At 39.0% G+C, this 22071-nt stretch overlaps 1 protein-coding gene across 2 annotated transcripts in view; it reads left to right on the top strand.

Annotated features, from left to right (window-relative positions):
- The window catches only part of TGFBR1 (transforming growth factor beta receptor 1), a 29628-nt gene extending 8282 nt beyond the window's left edge, over window positions 1-21346 (top strand). For both annotated transcript variants that reach the window (XM_077756105.1, XM_077756104.1), the window contains exons 3-8: window positions 1172-1402; window positions 6092-6259; window positions 7114-7270; window positions 9513-9637; window positions 10865-10995; window positions 16884-21346. In XM_077756105.1, the coding sequence (XP_077612231.1) occupies window positions 1172-1402; window positions 6092-6259; window positions 7114-7270; window positions 9513-9637; window positions 10865-10995; window positions 16884-17009 (938 nt within the window). In that variant the 3' untranslated portion in view covers window positions 17010-21346. The remainder of the gene's footprint in view (window positions 1-1171; window positions 1403-6091; window positions 6260-7113; window positions 7271-9512; window positions 9638-10864; window positions 10996-16883) is intronic.
- The last annotated feature ends 725 nt before the right edge of the window (window positions 21347-22071 follow it).

Below are 22071 nucleotides of genomic sequence, written 5' to 3'. Positions count from 1 at the left end.
TAAGAATTTTTCACAATCTATTTTTAGCTTTCTGATCACTATAAGTAAAAATTTACTGTTCAGACTTATAAGCATTTCACATCAGGAAACCAAGAGAGCACATATTTTCATTTACTGTCATTGGGTTAATTTGGTCTAGCAAGCAACTCTGAATATAAATTACACAATTTTACCTGTATAGGTCATATAAATAAATAAAATACAAGTGTACAACATAGTTTATACTGGTATTTTTATTGTCAGGGTCAGTATAATTTAAGATGACATTTCCTTAGGCCATAAGGGGATATGATATTAAGTGAATTGGAATAGTTCCAAATACAGTGTTACTTAAATGTTGTAGGTAGTGATAAATTCTTTTCTATAAATGAGTAAGTGTGGCAGTATTTTTAAAATACATATTTTAGAGTAGGGCATGTTCAGATAGTGAAATAATGCCAACGTCCCATCACCAAGTTATAAGTTCCTTGGCATCGTTCTTTAAGATACTAATGTTGCCTAGGCAGCCATTTCCTAGCAAGTAAGTTGCTTGTCTTGAAATGGTTCCTGTGATAATTTTTACTGATTATTAAAGTCAGTATGGATTGTAAATACTGATTTTATGTTTCTTATGTTCATATACATTTCTCCTCCCATCAATAAAACCGTTACCAGATTCATCCTTCTAAGATAAGATCTTTAAATTACTTCTCCTCATTTATGGTCCCTTTTCAGAAATTTTTAATAGTTCCTGTTTTATCCACAGCTCTCACTGGTCATCTTGAGCTCTGCATTCAGTACTCTTCATACTCTGTGCACAGCTTCCCTTCTCTTCCATTGCTTCACCACGTCCATCCCCTTCTGTTTATCCAAGCTGGTTCTGTAAACTTCCATTCATCTCCTTTGCTTGAATATTCCTCTTACCTAAATACCTTAGCTCCTCTTCTCCTTTGGTCCTAACCCTTCTATAAAGGACAGTCAGAATTCAGTTTACTTTACAAAATCTGCCTGGACCCTCTAGGCAGCAGTTTCTGGATTCTTTTATTGTATTTATTATTTTCATTTTATTATGAATTACTGTTTTTGTAAATAAAGTCTCTGTCTCCCGGTGAGATTGTAAGCTCCTTAAAGATAGAGCTTTAAGAGTTACTCTATTCCTGGGTCACTCCTTAATGCCTGTGCTTACCTTTAGGTTTACCATTGCTCGTTCAGAGAACAATTGCAAGAACTATTGTGTTACAAGAAAGTATTGGTAAAGGTCGATTTGGAGAAGTTTGGCGGGGAAAGTGGAGAGGAGAAGAAGTTGCTGTTAAAATATTCTCCTCTAGAGAAGAACGCTCATGGTTCCGTGAGGCTGAGATTTATCAGACTGTAATGTTACGCCATGAAAACATCTTGGGATTTATAGCAGCAGACAATAAAGGTCAGTAACATTTCCTTCTCCTTTGAGTAGAATGAAATCTACTTGAGCCTTTCCACAAATATTGTCTACTAAACATTGTCAGATTTGGTGAGAAATCAACGTTTGCCATACAGATTAGACCCATTACGTCAAATAGAATATATTAGAAACCTTTAGAAACTGGAACTTCTTAAAGATTTTCTTGACTCTTGACTACATGTTTCTAAATCTCTAATTGTTTTCATAAAATATAAAGAGCTATATGTATTTTTTAAAAGAATGTTCTTTTAGCAAGTTAGTTATTAAGGATAGTCATAACACAGAAAAAATTTTATAAACTCTGGTTGCTCAAAATTTTGAGGTAGGATAGAGACCAGAGATCTGTTTCCTTTAAATTTCTTCATGACTATTAGGGCATTCTCATATATACTAATGACCTTATTAATAGGAAGAGTAAAAATAACTGCTCAGTGTATTTTGTGTTTTAAGGTGCCAGGGGCTGTCTTTTAAATAAATAAAATAAATTTTAAGAAGTGGTTTTTTTTAATGTTTTCATCTTATTTTTGAGAGAGAGAGAGAGAGAGACAGAGACAGAGTGTGAGCAGGGGAGGGGCAGAGAGAGAGGGAGACAGAATCTGAAGCAGGCTCCAGGCTCTGAGCTGTCAGCGCAGAGCCTGATGCGGGGTTGAACTCCCACACCGCGAGATCATGACCTGAGCCGAAGTCGGACACCCAACCGACTGAGCCAGCCAGGCGCCCCAATAAAATAAACTAAATAAACTCAGTTAAGTAGAGGAATAGTTTTTCAGGACCGTCTTGCCCATTGGTGACCACGTAGATGCTTTCTTGCCTGTGGCACAGATCCAATGCCGCAGGAAGCAAAGAAGCCATGTCAGTGGAGAGTCAGAATGAGTGGAGACTGAGCAGTGCCTTCAGACTGCCCTTCACCTAGTGTCTTGGCCTCAGTTACTACTGTTGCGCCACAGTCCCTGCTTCTGTAGCTTCATCAGAGACTTGTGTTAGATCCTGTCATCCCCACCCGGAATCAGATGTATTTCCCAGCTTTCCTGTTTTTAAAAAATGCTACCATTTTCTCTTTTAGACAGACCAAAACCGTAGTCCTCTTTTTCCTCCCCTCCCTTCCCGTTTTCTTCAACAGTATTTATTTCTTCAGAATATTAAGTGTTTGATGATTTCTCCTTTTGCTTCTCTGTGTTTTCAAACTTAATTTGCAGTAAGCATTTATTGCTTAGGTTGTTTTGTTTTTAGTTTTTAGTTATGGAAAATTTCCACTACATGGAACAGTGGAGTGAGTGGAGTATAACGGATGCATGTCACCCAGCTCCAACAATGATCGTTCGCTCGTTGCCAGTCACGTTTGATCTCTGGTTCCACCTTCTGCCTCTATCTGAATTATTTGAAGCCAAAGACATGCTATATCTTTTCTCTATAAACATTTTAATTTTTATATTTAAATTGAGGGATCTTTTTAATGAAACATGACCACATGACCATTGTCACTTTTTATTTTATTTAAAAAATTTTTTTTTACTTTTTTACTTATTTCTGAGAGAGAAACACACAGCGTGAGCAAGGGAGGGTCAGAGAGAGAGACACACACAGAATCCGAAGCCGGCTCCAGGCTCAGAGGCAGCTGTCAGCACAGAGCCTGACGTGGGGCTCGAACCCACAACCTGTGAGATCATGACCTGAGCCGAAGTCAGTTGCTTAAACGACTGAGCTACCCAGGCGCCCCAACCATTGTCCCTTTTTGAAATGTCATCAGATATCTAGTCACTTTCAAATTTCTGCAGTGGTCATTTTTTTTTTTTTTTTTTAATAATTAGTCATTCACTTTAGGAATAGCTTTAGTTCACATATTGCATTTGTCACTTTGTGTCACTTTGTGTCACTTTAATCCACACATTGTGTTTGGTTGATAATTATCTTAGATCCCTTAAAATTGCTATGTTCCCTTTTCATCTTTTGTTTTTCTTCTTGCAGTTTGTTTGTTGAAGAAACCGGACTGTTTGTCCTGTCAGGCTCATCACATTCTGGACTCTGTTGATTGAGTTTCCATCGTATCTCAGTACTTGCTCCTTGTATTTAAAAACTGGTAGTTAGAATTAGAGACTGAATCTGATTACATTTCACTGGTTTCCTGGTAATGTTATATACCTTCCTATATAGCGTATACTTCCTATGTACCCTCTCAGGAGGCATATAATGTTTGATTATCCCCTTCTTGTGACCTGGGGATAGTGATGGGTGTGATGGATATAGGCAGTGATTTATCATTGGTTACTACCAATTCCATATTACTTAATTTACAAACAAAACAAATAAGCAAAAGCAGTGATCATAGTTTGACCAAGTCCTTCGTTTTAATTTTCTCCTGCCTTTCCCATCATTTAGCTTCCTCTCCCACCCTTAAAACAACCTTAAAAACAATGTTCCATGACTCTAGATATTCAGTCTTCATTTATTATTTCTTAGTAGTTGTCTTTGTTTTCCAAGACTCTGCTTACTGATGATACGAAAGCTCTATGTCTACAAATAGTAATTGCTTCTTTGAAGAACTTATCCACGTGCGTAGTATCAAACTCGGCCGTGGCAGTTGCTTTCCAATCTGTATTTTGGGTCTCCAGCCGTCTCCCAGGCCTGACCTGTTTGGGGCATATTTCAAGTTGCAAACACAGGTGCAAGATCCCTGTGCTCCTTGCCCTGGACTCTCTTTTTCCCCCGTTTGCTCAGGCTGCAGCCAAGCTGGTGCTGTCCTCTGGTGGTCACCATGGGAACTGGCTGCCCCTGCCGCATCGTCCCTACCCTCCCTCTCTTCTTTGTCAGGGGCTAATGGACTTGGCCCAGAAACTAGTCCATCCACCCCAATTCCCTTCTCCTTTATCTTTATCCTCCTGAGTTAGTTAATTCCACCTCAGACAACCCTTCCTATTGCACAGCGTCTTCTCCTCCTTCTGCCTCTCCTGCTAATTACCTCAGAAAATATCCCTTTCTTCCATCTGCCTGTGTTCCTGTTTATATGTCAGCCTTTCAGAATTCAGTCTTGATTACTAAGCATGCAGATAAAGGTAGTGATGCATCTGTATCAAGGGAAAGAAAACATGTAAGTTTGAATAGAATTAGTTTATGATGAACAAGTTTATAAAGAACTAGTGTCATGAATATCTAAATTCTTTTGAAAGTACCCAGAAATCCCCTCTATAATTTTCTGAAAATACCTTTCTTATTCTCTTCTAATCAGAGTTGCTTTTCTTCAAGTAACAACCTTTAATATAGATGCTGTTTCATGTCAGTTGGATGGGGGTTTTGGTGTGTGTATGTGTGTGTGTGTGTATCTGTGTGTGCTTTACAACCAGTAGGGAAAGAAACAGCACATTTTAAAAAAATTCTTTTAATTTTTTATTTTTTTAGAGCAAGCACAAGTGGGTTGAGGGGGGCAGAGGGAGACAGAGAATCTTAAGCAGTCTCCATGCTCAACACGGAGCCTGACGCTGGGTACGATCCCACGACCCTAGTATCATGACCTAAGCCAAAATCAAGAGTTGGACACTCCACTGCCTGAGCCACCCAGGTGCCTCAGGAAACAGGAAACAGCACATTTTAAGTTCTTAGTGGCACTAAATGCTTAAATCAATTATCTTAGTTTTTAAATCTTAACACTTTTGTAAAAGTAAGGCATTCTTGTATAAGAGAAGAAACAGAGGTTCATGTTGGTTAAGAAACTTATTTGAGGTCCCATAGTCCATTACAGCCAGTCCATTAAACCCTGGTTTTCACTCCAGGTCAGAATGACTCCAAGCCTGCTGCTTTTACTGAATTGTGCTGCCTCCTAGTATTGTCGTATTGCGCGATTTCATGAAATATGTGATTTTCTTGCTATTTCTAGGTTAGATAGGCTTTTCTGGACCGGTCTAGCCTAGAAGCCTAGCCAGAATCCTCACTATGATTCCCATGGGGAAACACATTTCAAATCCAAGTATCAGCTTACATGCAACCTTTTGGAATACATACTGCTAGTTGTCGAGGTTCAGAATCACCTTATGTAAAACTGGGTTCAGCCCTAGCTTTTTCCCTCCAGACATTTTAGTTCCTGTCTCAGCTTTCCCATGTGCCAGTGATACCACAGTTTTTATATTTTTTCCTAAGCTGGAAACCTTGGATTCATAATCCTCTTATCTGGTTTCTTTGTGAACTGAAGGTACAGTCTGTGATTAAAGCTTGCATTTCTTCATTTAAGCTCACAGTTTTGTCCTGTACTATTCCATTCCTACTGTGGCCACACTAGGCTCCAGATACTTCTCATCTTCCTCCCTCTCATTTCCCTCCTCCTTCTAGAAACAACCATCGAGCACCCAACCTGAACCAGACATTTTTCTAGCCACTAAGGAGTCCCCGCTCTGTTACTGTCTGTGTAGATTCAAGGTCACCATTTTGCAACTATGATTCTTTGTCTCTTAAATGGGATTAGTTATCCTTGCCTATCTCAAGACTAGGGGGCTTACTCAGAGGATCAAAAAGATATGTATGTAAAAGTATAACTGTGAAGGGAATGATATGCACACTTAAGGTACCATCATCGTATGTTATGGGTGTGGATTTCAAGATTGAGAGTAAAAAGTGGTAACTCTTGAATTGATAAATCTTAAATGTTCTGCAGCCCATCTGAAATGTTGTTATTCTACTTTGTAGACAACGGTACCTGGACTCAGCTCTGGTTGGTGTCAGATTATCATGAGCACGGATCCCTTTTTGATTATTTGAACAGATACACAGTTACCGTGGAAGGAATGATAAAACTCGCTTTGTCCACAGCAAGTGGACTTGCCCATCTTCACATGGAGATTGTTGGTACCCAAGGTAACTCAAAGTAATTCTGGTATTTAAGCTTTAAATTCCCCTGAATCTAATGTCTGTTAGAAAATTTTTGTAAGAAGTCAGCCTAAATGGAGATGTTTAAAATGAGGTTTTAAATGAAATTATTGTATCTTTCTGTTGAAAATCTCAGGTGGAGTTAGGAACGTGGGAATCTGTTTAGAGATTCTCTACTCATTGCGGCACCACTCACATTGGTGTACATGTTTTTTGGGGGTGGGGGGACATATGTTTTCAGTTCTCTTATGCAGTGTAATTATTAGATTATACAGTAACTGATGGTTTTGAGGCACTTCTGGACTGTGACTGTTTTTTCCAAAGTGGCTGTACTGTTTTCCATTCCTGCCAGCAATGGAGGAGGGTTCTAGGGTTTCCACACTGTAATTATGATTTTTAGTAACATGTCTTCCAGTGGTTAGTATTAAAGTTTGTGAACTTAATAATGAGTACATTACAGTTGGGAGGTAGATGAAGTCATGTAGATGTTTGGTTCTTGGACTGAAATCTCAGTCTGTGACTAGAGTTCTATAAATAATTCATGAGATGTCAGCAAACTAACATCCTTAAACCCTAGGCTTTGAGTTGCTAGACTTACAGTTTCTGAGCACCGTCTTTTAGAGAATCTTCTTTTTTCTATTTTCTTTGAAGAAATGTAATTTCGGCAACATTTGGTATGATGACTTGCGTGGGGTTGTTCAGTAATTGTTCAGGTATCGTGGATGATGTGGGCTGAGATGCTGTGACACTGCGCTGGGACAGGAGTTGAGACTTTGAACCTAAAAGTGAGAGTTGTGACTGGTAACCCCTTTTAAACAGTCATGTTTAATTTGTTTCCTTAGGGAAACCAGCCATTGCTCACAGAGATTTGAAGTCCAAGAATATCTTAGTAAAGAAGAATGGCACTTGCTGCATTGCAGACTTAGGACTGGCAGTGAGACACGATTCAGCCACAGATACGATTGATATTGCTCCGAACCACAGAGTGGGAACAAAAAGGTATATTTGTGAACAGTGTTTGATATCTTCTGAAATCAACTTCTTTTTCATTTCCTTCTCATTTGTATATACATATCTTCTGAAACTCAAACCTGTACTTTATTAGATTGCCCACAGGTAGAAGATCTCATGGTTTTGCCTGCTCTGAAGCCAAGGTTACCTGACTTTAAAAGATGCCTGCTGATGAAAGGTGGCCTTTCCAGAAATATTATCATTAGTTATATTAACTATAATAACAATAGTAGCTGACATTAATAGGCTGCCCAGTATGTGGCAATCATTTTTATTTTAATGTTTGTTTATTTTTGAGAGAGAGAGACAGAGTATGAGCAGGAGAGGGACAGAGAGAGGGAGACGAAGACTGCAAAGCAGGCTCCAGTCTCTGAGCTGTCAGCACAGAGCCTGACGCTGGGCTCGAACTCACCTACTGTGAGATCGTGACCTGAGCCGAAATCTGATGCTTAACCGACTGAGCCACCCAGGTGCCCCTGTGCCAATTATTTTAGTGGGTCTTGTGTATGTATTATCTCAGTTAATGCTCTCCTCATGTGCTGTACTGTAGCTAGCCCAACCATTTTCTTATTTTATTATTTTTAAAAAATGTTTATTTATTTATTTTGAGGGAGAGAGAGAGCGAGCAGGGGAGGGACAGAGAGAGAAGGAGAGAGAGAATCAGAATCCTAAGCAGGCTCTGTGCTGTTAGTGCAGAGCCTGACATGCGGTCCAGTCCCACAGACTGCAAGATTTGACCTGAGCCAAAATCAGGAGTCAGAGACGTAACTAGTGAGCCACCCAGGGACCCCCATTTTCTTATTTTTAGTTCCTGAAAATACACCTTTCTTTCTTCCTCATAATTTTTGCATGTGCTGTTTCCCTGATTTGTCCTCACCCTTCCTTTCTCATAGGAAGCCCTTTCTCGACAGTGAAATGCTCTTACCAAGCACTGCCATAGCAGGCTGAACCTGGACTGTGAAGGCACTTAGCACATTATAACTCTCCGTTTATCTATCTATATATTCCAGTGGATGGCAGACTGCTTGAGAGCAGCCTTGGATCCCCAGCATCCATTACGGTGCTTAATACAGAGCAGGTGTTCAGTAAACATTGGTTGAATAGATGAGTTTTCAAAAGAACATGACTAGATAGATGTCCTTGCTTTCATTGCATAGATGAGGAAACAGCCCCATGGAAGTTAAGTAATGGGGTCAGCCTCATATGGATGGTAACGGAAGAGGTGAGATTGGAACCTTGGCCTTTCTGACCCAAAAGGCCTTACTCTATCACAGCATGTTGCCATGACATTATCTTCACACTCCTGCCTCGGCCTTGGATAGATAGGGCCAAGCTTTTTTCTATCTCAGTTGTCTTTGTGATTTGTGATTTCTGGATTCAACAGGGACTCTCAGAACTCTTGACTTAAGGGTCCAAGACAGTGCTTGCTACAGGTCAGGTCTTTGTGGATCCTGATCCCTAACTTTAGTAGGCTTTTTAAAACTTAAGAACCCTACAGTGCGTGCACCTGACTGGCTCAGTCGGTTAAGTGTCTGACTCTTCATTTCAGCTCAGTTCGTGAGTTCGTGCCCCACGTCAGGCTCTGCACTGACAGTGTGGAGCCTGTCTGGGGTTCTGTCTCCCTTTCTCTCTGCCCCTTCCTCGCTTGCCCTCTAAAAAATAGGAGGACTGACATTCATTTTTTCCTATTATTTTGTTCCCTGGATTATGTCTTTTACTTCCTTCCATCCTCTTCTAGTGAGGAGGTGTCTAGATGGTCCTTGCATAGTACTTGACAAAGTAGGTGGTGTATGTTAGGACATTTATAATAGTCATGATTATTATATGTGTGTCTTTCATTGGAAACTAAGATCATTAAGTTTAGCATGATAGCATGAAATTGCTGTTTCAGCTTCTCATGGGATTTAGTTGACATCATTAATTTCCAAATCAGGTGGATATTTAATCTGTTTGAGTGTAGTGTGATCTTAGTTTTGCAATATTGTCTGCATATGTGTGTATATAGAGAGATACCTGCAAGGATGCTGATCAAAGTATGAACACTGGGTGGTAGTAATGGAATGATTTTTTCCTTTGTACTTTATGAACTTTGGGAAAATTTCTATAGGAAGTGTGAATCATTATAAAAAGTAGCAGAACCATGCTAAAAGGGAAGAAAAAAAATCTATGAAAGAGTTCAAATGTATTGTGGCCACCAATACATAAAGTAAAATGCCGACTTCTTTTTTAGGTACATGGCCCCTGAAGTTCTAGATGATTCCATAAACATGAAACACTTTGAATCCTTCAAACGTGCCGACATCTATGCAATGGGCTTAGTGTTCTGGGAAATAGCTCGACGATGTTCCATTGGTGGTAAATTTCTCCCCTTGCCCCAATAGTTTGTCATGAACAGAAGCTGTTAAAGGATAGCCTTTTTTTTTTTTAATTAAAAACAATTTTTAGTATTTATTTTTGAGAGACAGAGTGTGAGCAGGGGAGGGGCAGAGAGCGAAGGAGACACAGAATCGGAAGCAGGCTTCAGGCTCTGAGATGTCAGCACAGAGCCCAGCACGGGGCTTAAAGTCACTGACCATGAGATCATGACCTGAGCCAAAGTCAGGAGTTTAACCAACTGAGCCACTCTCATGTCCCTAGCCTTTTTTAATTGAGTGTAATTATACATAATCAGCAGTGATCACTGAGAGTACCATAGAAAATAAAGGAGATAAAACCTGTAGTGAGAGGAAATGACATGGCATGCTTATTCTAGTGTGTTCTTTTTCTATTTTTCATTTAAATATTGGGAAGCATCAGAAACCAAGCCCTTGTTATCTCACCATATAGTTATTTAGAGTGGATGACTACTTAAGAGGCCACTGAGGAAGCTGTTTCTAGCATGTACCTGAGTCAAACTTATTTTCCCCCTGAGATTGTGGGTAGTTTGTCCAACTCCATACCTGGAAGTTATAAATACAGAATACGGTTACATCACCCTTACGCTACGTTTAAGCTAAGTTTTAACTTACGTTAAGTTTTAGATTGAGAACTTCCAGTGTTTACTTGAGGAATAGTTTCTTACGCTTGGGGACCCAGGCTTGGTTGAGACTAAGGTCTTGAGTTTATGTGACAGTAAGAGGGGGAGCATGTCTCTGTGTTTTAGTAAAGAGGACAGATCCAAGTAGAGGTAAAGGACTTGCACCTCCGATTTGCTTGTAGGATTTACAGCTCCATGGTAGAGTGTAGATCCCTATGCCAAGGGAGGGAGTGAGCAGTCACAAAATTAAAACTCTCATTTTTTGGTACCATAGGCTTCTATAGGAAACTGTCACTCCTGGTTACCCATCATTTAAATAGCCTTTGCTGATCCCATGGTGATACTTAGTTTCAAGCTGTGGGCCCAGTACCAACTCAGAACCATGGGTTGTTGGTGCAGATGTGGCTGAGATAGAGCAAGCTCAAGCGCTGTTCCACTTAGTTAATTTATGGATGGAACCCTGAAGTAGGAGTCTCAGGTGTTCCTTTTCTGTCTGGACAAAGAATGGTCTGGCATTATCTGAATAAATTCTTCAAAATTGTTTTTTTTTTTTTTAACCAATATAGGAATTCATGAAGATTACCAGCTGCCTTATTATGATCTTGTACCTTCTGATCCGTCAGTTGAAGAAATGAGAAAAGTTGTTTGTGAACAGAAGTTAAGGCCAAATATTCCAAACAGATGGCAGAGTTGTGAAGTGAGTGTTTCTCTTGGATACTATACAATTTTCTAAACTGTTTCTGCTTGTTAAATGGAAATTTGCCTCTTTTCTTTAAGGAAAATAGACACAAGAATTTTGTTTCTTTTTTTTTTTTATGGCAATTAAACCAGTGAGTGAAAAACAGAATAATTTGGTTTTCATGTTCAATCTGAAGTACATCTGTCAAAGTATCAGAATAGTGTTTAAATCTACCAATGAACCAAGGCATCTGCGTTTTTATTTTATCTATTTTTCTATCTGTCTTTTACATGGAATGTTTAATCCATTTACATTTAATGCACTTACCAATATGGTTAAGCTTAAGTTCACCATCTCTCTCTCTCTCTCTCTCTTTTTTTTTTTTTTTTTTTGATAAGCACATTCCTTAATCTCTATCACCTATTTAACCCAGACCCCCATCCACTAGCCTTCTGGTAACCATCAGTTTGTTCTCTGTAGTTAAGAGTCTATTTCTTGATTTGTCTCTCTCTCTCATTTTTCTTTTATTTGCTTGTTTGTTTTGTTTCTTAAATTCCATTTACAAGTGAGAATGTATGGTATTTGTCTTTCTCTGATTGACTTATTTCACTTAGCATTATATCCTCTGGATCCATCCATGTTGTTATAAATGACAAGATTTCATTCTTTTTTTATGACTGAATAATATTTATCCATTCATCTATTGGTTGCTTCCATAGTTTGGCTATTGTAAATAATAGTGCAGTAAACATAGGGGTTCATGTATCCCTTTCAATTAATGTTTTTGTAGTTTTGAGGTAAATACCCAGTAGTGCAATTCCTGGATCATAGAGTAGTTTACTTTTTAATTTTTTGAGGAACCTCCATACTGTTTTCCTAAATGTCTGCACCTATGTGCATTCTCACCATAGTGCAAGAGGGTTCATTTTTCTCCACATCCTCACCAATGCTTGTTTCTGGCTTTTGATTTTAGCCATTCTGACAGGGGTGAGGTGATAGCTCATTGAAGTGTGGATTTACATTTCCTTGATGATGAGTGATGTTGAGCATCTTGTGTCTGTGGTCATCTGTATATCTTCTTTGAGAAATGTCTGTTAACTTCCTCTGTCCATTTTTTATTTGGATGATTTTGGGGGGTATTTAGTTGTATCAGTTCTCTTTATATTTTAGATACTAACCCTTTATCAGACATGTCATTTAAAAATATCCTCTCCCATTAGTTTTTTTGATTATTTCGTTTGCTGTGCAGGCTTTTATTTTGATATAGTTCCCTTATTTCAGGAGACGTATCTAGAAAAATGTTGCTACAGCCAATATCAGAGATAATTACCGCCCATGCTCTCTTCAAGGATTTTTATGGTTTCAAGTCTTATATTTAGGTCTTTAATCTATTTTGAGTTTATTTTTGTGCCTGGTGAAGGAAAGTGGTCCAGGTTCATTCTTCTGCATGTGGCTGTCCAGTGTTCACAACAAAACATCATTTGTTGAAGGGACTATCTTTTTCTGATTGTGTATTCATTCCTCCTTTGTTGAATATTAACTGGCCAAATAATTATAGGTTTATTTCTGGGTTTTCTGCCCTATTCCATGATCTATGTATCTATTTTTATGCCAGTACCATAATATTTTAATTACCACTACTTTATAATATACCTTAAAATCTGGAATTGTGATATATCAGTCCCCCTCCACCCTCCCCAGATGCTTTGGCTATTTGGAGTCTTTTGTGGTTCCATACAAATTTTAGGATTGTTTGTTCTAGTTCTGTGAAAATACTGTTGGTATTTTGATAGGTATTACATTAAATGTGTAGATTGCTTTGGGTAATACAGACATTTTAATGATATTTGTTCTTCTTGGGGCTCAGTCGGTTAAGCGTCTGACTTCAGTTCAGGTTGTCATCTCACAGTTCATGAGTTCGACCCCCATGTCGGGCTCTGTGTTGGGAGCCCAGAGCCTGAGCCTGCTTTGNCCCACCATATTTGTTCATCCAATCCACGAGCATGGAATGTCTTTCCATTTCTTTGTATCATTTTGAATTTACTTCATCAGTGTTTCATAGTTTTCAGAGTAAGGGTCTTTTACCTTTATGGTTGAGTTTATTCCTAAATATTTTATTGTTTTTGGTACAATTGTAAATGGGATTTTTATTTTTAATTTCACTTTCTGCTGCTTCATTATTAGTGTATAGAACTGCAACAGATTTTTAAAAAAATTTTTTTAAGTTTATTTATTTTGAGAGAGAGTGTGTGAGTGGGGGAGGTCTAGAGAGAGAGAATCCCAAGCACGCTCTGCACTGACAGTGATCTGCAAAGGGCCTGATCCCACAAACTGTGAGATCATAACCTGAGCTGAAATCAAGAGTCAGATGCTTAACTAACTGAACCACCCAGGCGCCCCAGAAATGCAACAGGTTTCTGTACATTGATTTTATATCCTGCAACTTTACTGAATTCGTTCATCAGTTTTGGTGGGTTTTTTGGTGGAGTCTTTAGGGCTTTCAATATATATAGTATCATGTCATCTGCAGATAAAAGGCAACTGCATTTTATTCAAATGAGTCCTTTTGATCAAGGCTGCCCAAAACGGTAAGATGAATGCTGGATGGAAACTAGGAATCCTGTCTTGTAGACCAGCCTGGCTGCCATTTCAGAGTCTGACTTTAGACAAATAATTTTACTTCTCTAGACCCTAACCTTTTAAAATGAGAAAAGTGGATAAGGTGATTGGAAAGATGGTTCTGATGATGTTACATCTTACTCATGTCATTGCCTGCATGACCACTCACTGGGAATAAAGGGAGAGCACTTTCCAGCAGGTGTCTGAACTTCTCAACCCCGGCTCTTACAAACATTTTAGAAATGTTTTTGTACTTGTAAATTTAAAGAATTCATAAGACAAATTTTATTTAATCTGTATTTAATTGCTGCCTGTCACTATTATAATATTGGCAAAGCAGAGCATTTTCCACCAGATGTGAAGAGGAATAAGAAGCTGGTCACTTAAGTGGTTGATTTTGCATCTTAAAATAATGTAGGACTCAATAGTTGAGACATTAAGAGAGCTCCTTAGCTACCTCCAACAAAATCAAGTATCCAGGCCCAGATAAAATACATCTAAGCATGCCTTAAAAATTTGCATGTTTACGGGGCGCCTGGGTGGCTTAGTCGGTTAAGCGTCCGACTTTCGCTTAGGTCATGATCTCACGGTTTGTGGGTTTGGGCCCCGTGTCGGGCTCTGTGCTGACTGCCAGCTCAGAGCCTGGAGCCTGTTTCAGTCTGTGACTCCCTCTCTCTCTGACCCTCCCCTGCTCGCGCTGCCTCTCTATCTCTCCTAGAAATAAATAAAAACATTAAAAAATTAAAAAAAAAAAATTTGCATGTTTAACACATGAAACTGGGCTAAATTTTTTTTTTTGTCTTTTACAAATTTGATCTTGATATTGTGAAGTACAAACTTGGAAGTATTCATGCACTCATTGAGTAGACACATTATTAAACAGATAGCATTTTTTTTTTTTTTTTTTTTTAAAGAGAGAGAGGAGAGAGTGAGAGCAAGAGCATGAATGTGAGCTGGGGAGAGGGGCAGAGAATCTCAAGCAGGCTCTATGCTCAGTGTGGAACCTCACGCGGGGCTCGATCCCACTACCCTGGGATCACGAACTGAGCTGAAATCAAGAGTCAGACGCTTAAGTAACTGACTTAACAGTTACTGTTAAGTAACTCTAAACAGGCACCTCTAAACAGATGACCTTTTAAACATGAGGAAAAGTTATTAGTCAAGATTAAGAGCACATGTGCAATTTGCTGCATTAATACCATCGCTGTCATTTTTGTTTTTTCTCCATTTGATTAGTTTTATATGTACTTTTTACTAATTCAGTCTCACTTTTCCAGGGTTTTATAAATCTCCTCTCAGTAGTTGAAACACCTTAAGAATATGAACCTGATAGAATAACTGAAGAGATGTCTTCCCGAATCTTCTGTCATTTTCCAGTTTTTACTCGTAGTTCTCTAGGCCCACTGTGCAGCTTTCATCTTGGGATATCCCTCACCTTTTGTCCTGGGATTCCCTTTGCCTCTGTTACGGTGAATGTTCTTTCCTGGCCCCATGACTCCCTGTTTCTTGGTTTATTCATTTTGCCCCCTCTTTTAAGTCTCCGCTTAGATGTTACCTTGTTATACCCATTTCAAATATCACCTTCTTTCCCTGACTTATATTATCTGCTGTCCCTAAATGATGTTTCTGATTGTTTCTCCTTAGCACTTACGCTACTTCTCCATGTATTGTACTTACTTATTAATTACATGTTTTGGCTCTCTAGAATGTGAACTTTATGAGGATAGGGATTTTGTCTGTTTGCTCGCTGTTATATCCCCAGTCCCTTGGATGGTATCTGGTAGATGGTAGGCTCTCAGTAAATTTATTATTTTGTTGAATGAGTATATGTATGTGATAGGAACTTAGTCCTTTTTATCTGGAAGCAAACGTTCATTTCTAGAAAATGTCCCTGAAGTATTTCTTTGATTTGTTCCCTTCAGTTTTCCTCTGTTCTTTTTTTTTCTTTAAGTTTATTTTGACTGCAAGAAAGCACAAGTAGGGGAGAGGCGGGGGGGGGCGGGGGGAGAAATCCATGCAGGTACTGCACTATCAGCGCAGAGCCTGATGTGAGGCTTGAATTCATGAACCATAAGATCATGACCTGAGCCGAAGCCAGACACTTAACTGACACACCATCCAGGCGCCCCCTCCTCTGTTCTCTTTCTTCCACTCTAGTTATGAGTGGTGGACCTCTTGAAGAGGCCTTCTAATTTTGTCTTTTCCTCCATCTCTGTTTTTTTTCCTATACTTTCTGGGAGGTTTATCAACTTTTATCTTTTTTTTATTTTTTATCAAGTTTATTCTCCAATTCTTCTGTCAAGTTTTTCCAAAGTCAAATAAGAAGCAAAAAAACGATCAATGGTAAATCTAATATGAACATTTTCTTTTATCTCCTTGAGGATATTAATGATAAATTGTTGATATTTTCTCTGTACAGCTGTTTTTCCAAGTTCCCTTGTTCTGTATCAGCTTCTGCATTCATATTGCTTTCTCTGGTGTCTGAGCAAACTCCTGCTCTCTTCATGTTTAAAAGCAGGACACTGGAAGCTCTGTGCCCGTGAAGGGAGCTTATCACCTGTGGTCTTTAGGAGGCTCTACCTGGGCTGCTCGCTTGGGGAACCTGAGAGCAGTGTCTTCAGGTCTTTCCACGTGGGCTCGCAGTCCCCAGAGAGGACTCTTACAGTCTCTTGCCTGGAGGAGTGGCTATAGGTTGCTGCCTATGTTTTGGGGAGAAAGCTTATGGTCTTCTCATTTAGTGAGTTGTCAGTATGCAACTGTGCCCCCATGTTCCCCAAGTCAGAAGCCTCCGCTTTACCCTCTCAGATACAAACCTCTAGTCTTTTGCTGATGGAGGTGCTGCAGCCACCCAACTATGTGATGCTCAGGGAGGGGTAAGGATCTGGGGTTCCAGCTCTTTTGGCTGATCCTCGTATTTTTACCTTGCACTTCGCCTCAGAGGAACTCAATGTAGTTAATTCCTTGGTTTTAGGGGGAAGTTCCAGTGTGAGTCAGGTTCCTTTTTTACCATTTACAACTCTGGTTTAGGATTCAGATTTTTCAGGTCTGCTAATAAGTAAGTCACCCCTTGTCCGTCTGCTTTCCAGCTGCTGACAGCAGGACCCCACCCAATTCCCCAATGGGAATTGAGGTCGTTTCTATTCATTTGTTATTACAGATAATGCTGAAACAAGCAAAACATTGAATGCATGTCACTTGGAAAGAGAATGTACAGAGTAAAGATCTTACCCAGATGAATGGAAAGTGTTGCATGCATTAATTGTTATTTTTCTTCTCTTTTCTTGCAGGCCTTGAGAGTAATGGCAAAAATTATGAGAGAATGTTGGTACGCCAATGGAGCCGCTAGACTTACAGCTTTGAGGATTAAGAAAACATTGTCACAACTCAGTCAACAGGAAGGCATCAAAATGTAGTTCTGTGGCTTTGCCTGAACTCTGCTTTTTCTTCAGATCTGCTCCTGGGTTTTCATTTGGGAGGTCAGCTGTTCTACCTCACTGAGAGGGGCTAGAAGGATATTGCTTCCTTTTGCAACAGTGTGATAAGGTCAATGAGAAACTCCCCAGGATTTCTTTGGACCCAGGAAACAGCCACGTGGGTCTTTTCTCTGCACTATGAACACTTCTTTCCCAGGACAGTTACAAAGTGTTATGTAGTCTACCTTTATTTTTAATTAACACAAAACTTGGTTGTTGTTTTGTTGTTTTTTTTTTAAAGGTGATTGCTGATCTTAACTTTAGGTTAACTCTGCTGTGCTGAAGATCATCTTTAAGGGTAAAGGAGCTGGATCGTTGAGTTATACGAAACATTTCTTATTTTTCAAGAAAGTGATTTTATTCCTGGTTAGTACATTCTCAGAGGATTCTGAACCACTAAAGAGTTTTCTTGATTCAAACTTTGAATGTACTGTTCTATAACTTTCAGGATCTTAAAGCTAACACTTATAAAACTCTTATCTTGAGTCTAAAAATGACCTCATATAGTAGTGAGGAACATAATTTATGCAATTGTATTTTGTATACTATTACTGTTCTTTCACATATTCAGAACATTACATGCCTTCAAAATGGGATTGTCCTATACCAGTAAGTGCCGCTTCTGTGTCTTTCTCATGGAATGACTAGAATTGTTTAAAGTCTGTGTGTCTTAAAACCTGTAGTATTTTAATTCGAGAAGTTTATTTATCTGGGTAACCCAGACTTTTTCTGTTTTGTTTTTCTGTTTTGTTTTTCTGGAGGAATTTTTGTAGTATGTCGTTTGGTATTCCATTTTGAAAATGCCTTTCTCCTACCAAAATGTGCTTAAACCACTAAAGGAATGAAGTGGCATTAATTGGTAAATGTTATCATGGTCATATTTGAATATTCTCACTTCAAACTTTTGCATTTAAATTGTGTCGTCTAAGTATACCTTCAGTCAAGTGGCACTCTAGATGCTTATAGTACTTTAATAATTTAAAACTTGTAGCCTACAGACTAATTTTTCTAAAAGGGAAAATTTGTCTAGCTGCTTGTGAAAAGTTCTGTGGCATTCTGTAAGCCATTTTTTTTCTTTATCTGATCAAAGACAGTGTTATTTTTTTAAGAAATGAACTACATTTAAAATTAGGATATGGTTGATGTTAAATAATAGGCCTTTTTCTAGGAAGGTAAAAGTAGTTAATAATTTGAATAGCTAACAGGTGTGCAGGAGAGTCACATTTGTTATGTAGGAGTCAGTGTTCGGTGGACTTTCTGTCTTTGTAACTAAGGTCAGAGTTGGTGTGGTTTTGGGGTCTCACATTGAAGAAGGCAGCTTCTATTCAGTCTTTCCGTGTGCACATCCTGCAAGTGTTTAATCTACATGGCTACATTATGAGTTCAGTACACCCTTGGTATTTGGGAGTGGTAGCTAAGAAACATTCTTGAGTGCAGGGTCTCCATTTACAGACATTTTCAGTCAGATTAAATGTCTCAAGCAAACTCGTCATGGTCTTTTCATTAACTTGAAACTTACTTATAATAACTGGTTTTTACTTCCAGTGCTAAACGTCCTTTCGGGCTCTTATAATTTTCAGAGTTCTCTTTATCACTGTGATCTTACTCTGATGGGAGAGAAAAAACTATCATAGCAGTAAGGCAAGACATTGACTTTATAGTGCTATCAATTTCCAGATAAAAGGGTCAGAATAACCTTTACAGTATTTCGGTCAGTAAGAAATCGTGGCCATTTACGCTGACTGGGCTGCATTCTGATAATGTCTTATCTCTTACACATAGAATAAATTTGAAAGACTATTTGGTCTTAAAGCCAAAGTAATTTTAGAATGAATGACATATGCATAGGAATTTAGTGTCAATTTCATGTGTTTAAAAACATCATGGGGAAAATGTGCTTAGAGGTTAATATTTTGACTCCAAACTTGAGTTTTTTCTGTAGTTACCATGATTTTTGTCAAAGCAAATGAATTAGTTTGAGGGGTTTGTTTTTATAATTTTGTTAGATTTCCTGTTTAATAATCTCTAGCTCTGTGATTAAGTACCTTTTTTTTTTTTTTTTTCCATTTCTAAGCCTACCAGATCTGCTTTATGAAATCCAGGGGACCAATGCTAAAACTATTTTTATATAATTTTAAGAACATACCAAAATTTCTTGTCTGATTTGAAACTTGTGATACATAATTTCTCACTTTCCTATAAGGTAATCAACTTTTACTGAAGATATTCTTTATTAAATCAAAGATTGAGTTGCAGTTGTACTGTTCTTGCCTAAGTGGATATAATGTACTTTTGGTGAGTCAGGGAATGTTTTTTTAAAGTTGGAGATTCTAAATTGGGTTTATTACTGCAGCAAATTCCTTTTTTGGCTAATGAGTTTGATAAACCCCAATTGGCTAATACTGGAAATGGAAGTCACCTAAAAGATGAATTAGATCCTGATTGCTATGACCATAACTGCAGAGAGGTTTGACTAGCGTATTAATTTTGTCATTTAGAAACACAATCCTTTGTTTATACTGCCTATCTTCAGATGCTCACCTTCCAAGATTAAACTTGGCTTAAAATGTACCTTCAGGCCAGTTACCTGTCCACATTCATTTTGTCAGTATCCCCGGAGGACTGGGGATAAGGGGGTACGACCCAGTGGGGCACAGGTGTCCCCAGTTCCTTCCTTCGTAACTTCAGCTTTCTTTTCTCAGTCTACCTTCCTGCTGGTCCCTGAGTGGAGACCGTTGCCTTGTCGCCGCCCTGCCCTGCTCATCACCCCACAGCAGCCTTCTGACCAAATAGCTGCTTTTGGTATCTAAACAGATGACAGAAATGTAGAACATGCTTCCATTTCTTTGAGTCACGGGTGTTGCCCGGAGGGCTCTCCCAAGCGAGGAGATTGGGTGGGTGATGGCCCTGTTTGGGACTTCAGTCACGGCCGGGGAGTGGGAAGGCCGTAAGGTGGCTGCGTGGCAATAGGAGATGTGCCAAAAGCAGCGGCCCTTCCTACCCGCTGTAGGACAGCACCAGGTCTGAGGAAGTGAGCCTGTGCCTCTGCCTTGGGGGTAATGCTCAAGAAGTGCCTTGAGTCTGTGCACAGAGCCATGGCCGTCAAGATCTCCAATTTCAGTTCTCCTTACAGAGAGCTTGTGCGGGAGCTCCCTTCTGCTTCCCTCCCCCTGCGTCTGAGAACTGGCCCATTTAGACTGTTTGGTAAAACAAGACGGTGGAGGGTTAAATAAAATGCAGAACAAAATCAGTATCCCACTAGACATGTCATATCAAGAGTTTAGTTTTATCCTTGCACTAAAGAGTGATTGTAAGTCAACTGTTTCTTTGTGTTTCTTGACTGTGGCAGTGGTGGAGGTTCCAAACAGTGGTTCTGTTACAGCTTGGCGGGAAATGCCAAGTCAGAGGTTTTTGAGATCTGGACATGTAATCGGTAGCTTCTTGAGTGTGATAAAGAACGCTGGAATAGCCACCAGCGCCCCCCCAGCAGTGCGGGGATTCTGAGTCATTCTGAGGACTCTCCGTGCGTGCTTTCGAGCTTTTCAACACCATTATGCAATCTTACTTGTAATTGTAAACTTCTAAGAATGTGGTTAATAATACTCAACCTGTTTCTTACAGCTTAAAAAAACTTAAGTGAATTTGTTTTTATTTTTTAACAAGATTTGTGAATTGAATATCATGAACCGTGTTTTGATATCCCTTTTTCACATTGTGCCAATGGAATGGGGTGTTTGATATTTCTTTATATGTCAAGGAGATGCTTCAAAATGTCAATTGCTTTAAACTTAAATTACCTCTCAAGAGACCAAGGTACATTTACCTCATTGTATATATAGTGTTTAATATTTGTCAGAGCATTCTCCAGGTTTGCAGTTTTATTTCTATAGAGTATGAGTGTTATGTTGCTAAATTACTCAAATGGTACTGTATTGTTTATATTTGTACCCCAAATAACATCTTCTATAGTCTCTGTTTTCTGTATTTTATTGTATCCGTGCAAAATTCTTTTGGCTTTATCAGTGTAACCTCTGCCCTTTCGGATGTGTACAGAAAATGTCCCTGTAAATTTTCATTTAAGTTGAATGATTTTGAGAAACCTGTAAAGAGGAAAGAAAAAGATGACAGTTCCCCATAAGTTTTTAAAAATTGTATATTGTATTTGTAGTAATATTCTGAATGAGCTGTAAATAGGAAGTAGAAGAGCGATGCTTATGTTGAGTCCTAACACTACAGTAGAGAAATGGAAACAATGCAAATAAACGACTTTTTCCCAAGCGCTAGTGGCATAATTTAAAGTATGTATATTGGATGGAGCCATGCTGATATGAGATGTGGCTGCTGCTATCTAGACAGACACTAGGACCTTTGGACTATTCCTCAGTACAAGTTGGAACATGGTAACGGGGCTGAGAAGTGCCCACCTGTCTACAGGTGCATCCGTGGGCGCCGTGGCACCCTCCCACCTGCATGGGGGTTGTTGATCTGTCAGGCGCCGAGATGGACCTGCCTCCATGTGAACTGCTTAGTGTCTCTCACTCTGCAAATCTGCTAACACAGTGTTAAAGATGTTACTATTTTGATTCTCAAAGTTTTTTCGGTGATTTTTTAAAGAAAATTGAGTGTTTGCATCTTCTTTCCTAATTTAAGGACTTGTGAGAATTGGCATATTTTTTTTTATTAAGTCGGTTTGAACAGTTAATACACTGGGAGCAGCAACTTGGCTGATAAGGAAACTGAGAAAATAGGGGTGAAGGGAGGTGATATGGCCCCAAACTCTTGACTGACATTGAGAAAGGTTTTGTAGATTGGATTGCTCTTGCGTTAAACACTGTCACTTCAGTTCAAAGACTGGATTTAGGGATTTTTTTCTTTCTCTATACTGAAGAAGACATATCACCAGGATGTAGAGCTTTTATTGAAAGATGGGAAAAAGTGAAATTATTTTTAAAATACAGATTCCGAGAAACAGCAGAACTAGCTTTATACCGGTCTCTTCTAA

The sequence above is a fragment of the Crocuta crocuta genome, unplaced genomic scaffold (assembly GCF_008692635.1).
Source record: "Crocuta crocuta isolate KB4526 unplaced genomic scaffold, BGI_CrCroc_1.0 scaffold431, whole genome shotgun sequence".
NCBI classification, from domain to species: domain Eukaryota; kingdom Metazoa; phylum Chordata; class Mammalia; order Carnivora; family Hyaenidae; genus Crocuta; species Crocuta crocuta.
This window is presented reverse-complemented; position numbering and strand designations above follow the sequence as displayed.